Source organism: Haplochromis burtoni, unplaced genomic scaffold (assembly GCF_018398535.1).
Source record: "Haplochromis burtoni strain Fernald_Lab_line unplaced genomic scaffold, NCSU_Asbu1 Contig_480, whole genome shotgun sequence".
Taxonomy (NCBI): Eukaryota; Metazoa; Chordata; class Actinopteri; order Cichliformes; family Cichlidae; genus Haplochromis; species Haplochromis burtoni.
This window is the reverse complement of record NW_024582841.1, coordinates 56,444-60,424: the sequence shown is the minus strand read 5'-3', so window position 1 is coordinate 60,424 and position 3,981 is coordinate 56,444. Positions and strand designations below refer to the sequence as shown.

General features: G+C 44.3%; 1 protein-coding gene across 1 annotated transcript in view; it reads right to left on the bottom strand.

Moving 5' to 3' along the window:
- Window positions 1-3,981, bottom strand: part of LOC102297995 (zinc finger protein 99) — a gene marked incomplete at both ends in the record, with an annotated part of 370,247 nt that overhangs the window by 364,448 nt on the left and 1,818 nt on the right. The window contains 1 exon segment of the mRNA XM_042213780.1: window positions 3,521-3,612. Coding sequence (XP_042069714.1) covers window positions 3,521-3,612 — 92 coding nt within the window.

The window sequence follows — 3,981 nt, the reverse complement described above, 5'->3', positions numbered from 1 at the left end:
ACTAAACTGAAACTGCCTCCATTAGTGGGATCCAAGATGTCAACAAACACATTGTAGGTGGATGTTGGTGTGTTTTTAAGCTTGTCCAATCTGGAAAGAATCAACTTTTTGGAGACATTGTAGGTGTGCTGTGCCCCAGTCTAGGGGTACAGGACCATAACATAAGGGTAAGAAAGGAAGTGACCCCACCCGGGTCCCCCAAACCATACCTAGAAGCCAGTCTTTGAAGTGAACGGTGGTTTATTTGTGTCTACACTGTCCATTTACAAGTGAACTAATTTACACACTATATACAAAAACTCAGTAAATCTCAGGAGCCACACACGGGTAACACAAGGTTTGGAAGCCAGGGTCAGGTCTGCTGCCGTCAGGCGCTGCCGCCGACAACTGCTGGTCAGGCAACTTTTAAAAACAGCCACATGATCAGGGGATCAATCAGCCGCCGCCAGCTCTCCAATCAAGAAGAACCTGTAGATTCTTAAAGACATAGAACACCACAAAATATACAGGTAGCAAGGGCCGTAACACCGCCCTTCCCAAGACCAAACATCTCCCCTACAGATGTTTGGCACTCAGGAGTGGAGAAAACCACTCGACAGTACATCTGCTGTCACATTGTCAGTTCCTTTTTTGTGATGGATCTCCAAATTAAAATCCTTTACTAGGAGTTACCATCTCATGAGCCTCTAGTTGGAATTGTGTATTCTAGTCAAAAACACAAAGGGCTTGTGATCGGTGTAGACAACGACAGACGATGAACTGCAACCTATATATGTTTTAGCGCCAAAATGTGGTAGTGCAAGCAACAGGGAAAGAGCATCTTTATCTATGGCACTGTAATTTTGCTGGTGAATGTTGAATTTCCTTTAAAAGTAACCGATTGGATGATCAACACCCTGCTCATCCTTCTGCAACAGCACCTCACCTGCACAGCTGGCGCGGGCATCCACCTCTAGTTTGAAAGGACGCATAATATCAAGAGTGGCAAAGACTGGTGTTCTGAGCTTTGGCAGACTGAAAAGGTTTCTGGCATGTGGATGACCACACTAATGGTTTTGACACACCAGTGAGACTGGTGACAGGTGCAACTACATCAGCAAACTTTTTGCAGAAACCACGATAGTAGCCGGCCATTCCAAGGTCCCGGCGAATCTCACATCTAGTGCGAGGCACACGGAAATGTAGGACAGCCTGAATTTTGGCCAGGAGGGGGCGCACCGGACCCACCTGCTTCACTAGATAAGCCACTGTGGCTTATCTAGTGAAGGTGTTGGAATGTGGCAGGGGCATTTCGAATGGCAAATGGCATGACGATATATATTGGAGAAAGTGATTGGGAGTGACGAAGGTGGAACTGATGCATGTGGAGTGAGGGGAACTTGCCAATAACCCTTTAATAAATCAAGTGACAAACTTTGCAGAGCAAACCCTATCAACACAATCTTCCATTCGGGGGAGAGGATAGGAGTCCGGTTTGGTCACACCGTTTACTTTTTGAAAATCTGTACAAAAACATGGGGTTTTGTCTTTCTTCAGCATGAGAAGGCACTCCATGTACTAGAACTCGGGACAGCTAGACCATTTTTAGCAAGTAGGAAACTTCTTGCTAAAAACTGCGCATTTGGTAGATGTTGAGGAACATATATGTTTTCTTAGTGCTTATTTGATTATTTTGTTTATGTATTTTAATAACAGGCCAGCTTTGACTCACAAACCAATTGCTTAGCCAGACTGAAATACTGTGCAAAAACAGGAAACTGTGAAGAACAGGAAGTACAGAAAAGCGGAACTAAGCAACGCAAACAAACAGATCAAGTAGGGTTACTAAAATAACATGAGGAGCGAGGATGCAGACAGTTTTGCAGCTATAGGGTAGACATATAGTATTGAAATAGATCAAGGGATGGTTTAGTAGGGGAGGAGCAAGCGGATTATAACATAGGTGATATGCTTGTAATGTTTTAGATCTGCAGAGGGTTTAGCCTGGTGCACATCCCTTTCCAGAAAGTAATGATTGAATAAAATAATTATAAATACTTTGACAACTGAGTCGTGTTCTCTCTGTCCAGTAAAAGAATAAAAAGAAAAAGATTTAATAGTAGGGTTCACATGATAAGTGTGTTGTTTGTTTGGAGGATGGTCACCTACATCTACGTCATGTTCATGACAGTGGTGCGAGATGGAGTGTCAGCAATCAGGGATGGGTGATTTTTGATCAGAGAGCACAAATCATTCTGGGCAGCGTCATCCAAATGTTTTAGGTGGTATTTTAAATTCACTAATATTTCAGAGTTTCTGAGTCGGGAGCAACCCTTAGCACAAATGAAAACTAAGCCATCACTTTCTGGATTATACTCAGATGGGGCCGCTGACACAACTACAGGCAAGGCTGATGGTGCAGCAGGGGACGAAGAGGGGTTTACACCTGCCTCGCGAAAAAAATAAGGCTTCATCAGGTTGACGAGATGAAGCCACATGACGCTTTCTTCTACAGTCTCTGTAAAGCACTTTGAATCACCTTGTTGTTGAATTGTGCTATACAAATAAACTTGCCTTGCCTTACAGTCTGGGGTGCCTATAACAGAATCTGTGTCACAGAACTTTGTCTGGAGAGAAGATCTCTTTGAGCAGCCGCGGGGACACGCACTTTGTGTTCAAACACCAGATCTGCGGGACTGAAACCTGTGGACTCCTGCGCACGCTCTCTCACCAATAGAAGGAGAAGAGGCAGACCCTCATCCCACTCTCTTCCTGACTCGAGGCAGAACTTTCTCATCATAGCTTTTAATGTTTTAATGGAAACGCTTGAGCATGCCCTGTGATTCGGGATGATACACACTGGATTTTTAATGCTTTATGCCAAGCGATTTCAAGAGCTGAGTGAAAATCTTGGATATGAAGTTTGACCCTCGGTCCGTTTGAACAGATTTTGGCAAACCGAAAGCGGAGAAAAAGTTCACTTGCACTCTGACAACAGCTTTGACTTTAACAGTGAGGAACGGAATAGCCTCGGGGAAGTGTGTGGCGGCACACATCAAAGTTAAAATATACTGACGTCCTGACTTTGTTTTTGGGAAGCGGTCCTACACAATCAATGAGTATATGCTGAAATGGTTCCCGTAAAGCCGGGATCAGATGCAATGGAGCGGGAGGAATAACTTGGTTGGTTTTACACTGACCTGATAAAGGTGAAAGGAGCGGCAGTACCTAGTTACATCCGTTTTTAAACCCTGGCCACAAAAAGTGATGCAGAATACGATGGTTTTTCTAATTCCTAAATGTCCAGAGAAACTGTCATGTGCAAGACTGATTACTTGGGGTCGGAACCTTTGTGATACAACTACCTGTTGAAATACATTCCACCCAAGATCACTTGATGAGGGAGGGTGCCATTTACGCATTAACACGTTGTTGCCAATGCTGTAAACATGGGGGTTTGCTCGTTGGAATTTACAGCAAGTAAACATTTGGCCAGAGTTGGATCATTCTGTTGCACATGGACAAAATCTGCTTTACTTACCTCAATAGACAGGTCAGGTGTAGCAGGTAGCAAGCTATCAGACACACATTTTTCTTCTTTTTCCACAGGTGGCTCAGCTTTCACAGGATCATCTTCAGAACACAGGAAAGAGTCAGACAAATCAACATCACTGTATCTGCGCTTATACACACATGTGACGACACAGGCAGGGAAAACAGAGGGCAGACTGTCAGCAGCAGATTCAGAAACGAAAACCAAATCATCGATGGGGTTTTCAATTACCTTGGAGATTGGGAAAATCTTTCCATTTGCAAGATCATTCCCCAGAATAATAGTAACCGCCTGTACGTGTAAGCGAGGGCGCACCCCTATTGCTACCTGGCCTGAAACGAGAGGTGACTGTAGGAAAACTGTGTAGCGGAGCCCGTGACACACACATACATCTCCACTCCCCACACGAGAGCATCAGCACCACAAAACGAGTTACTAGAAAAAGGCAA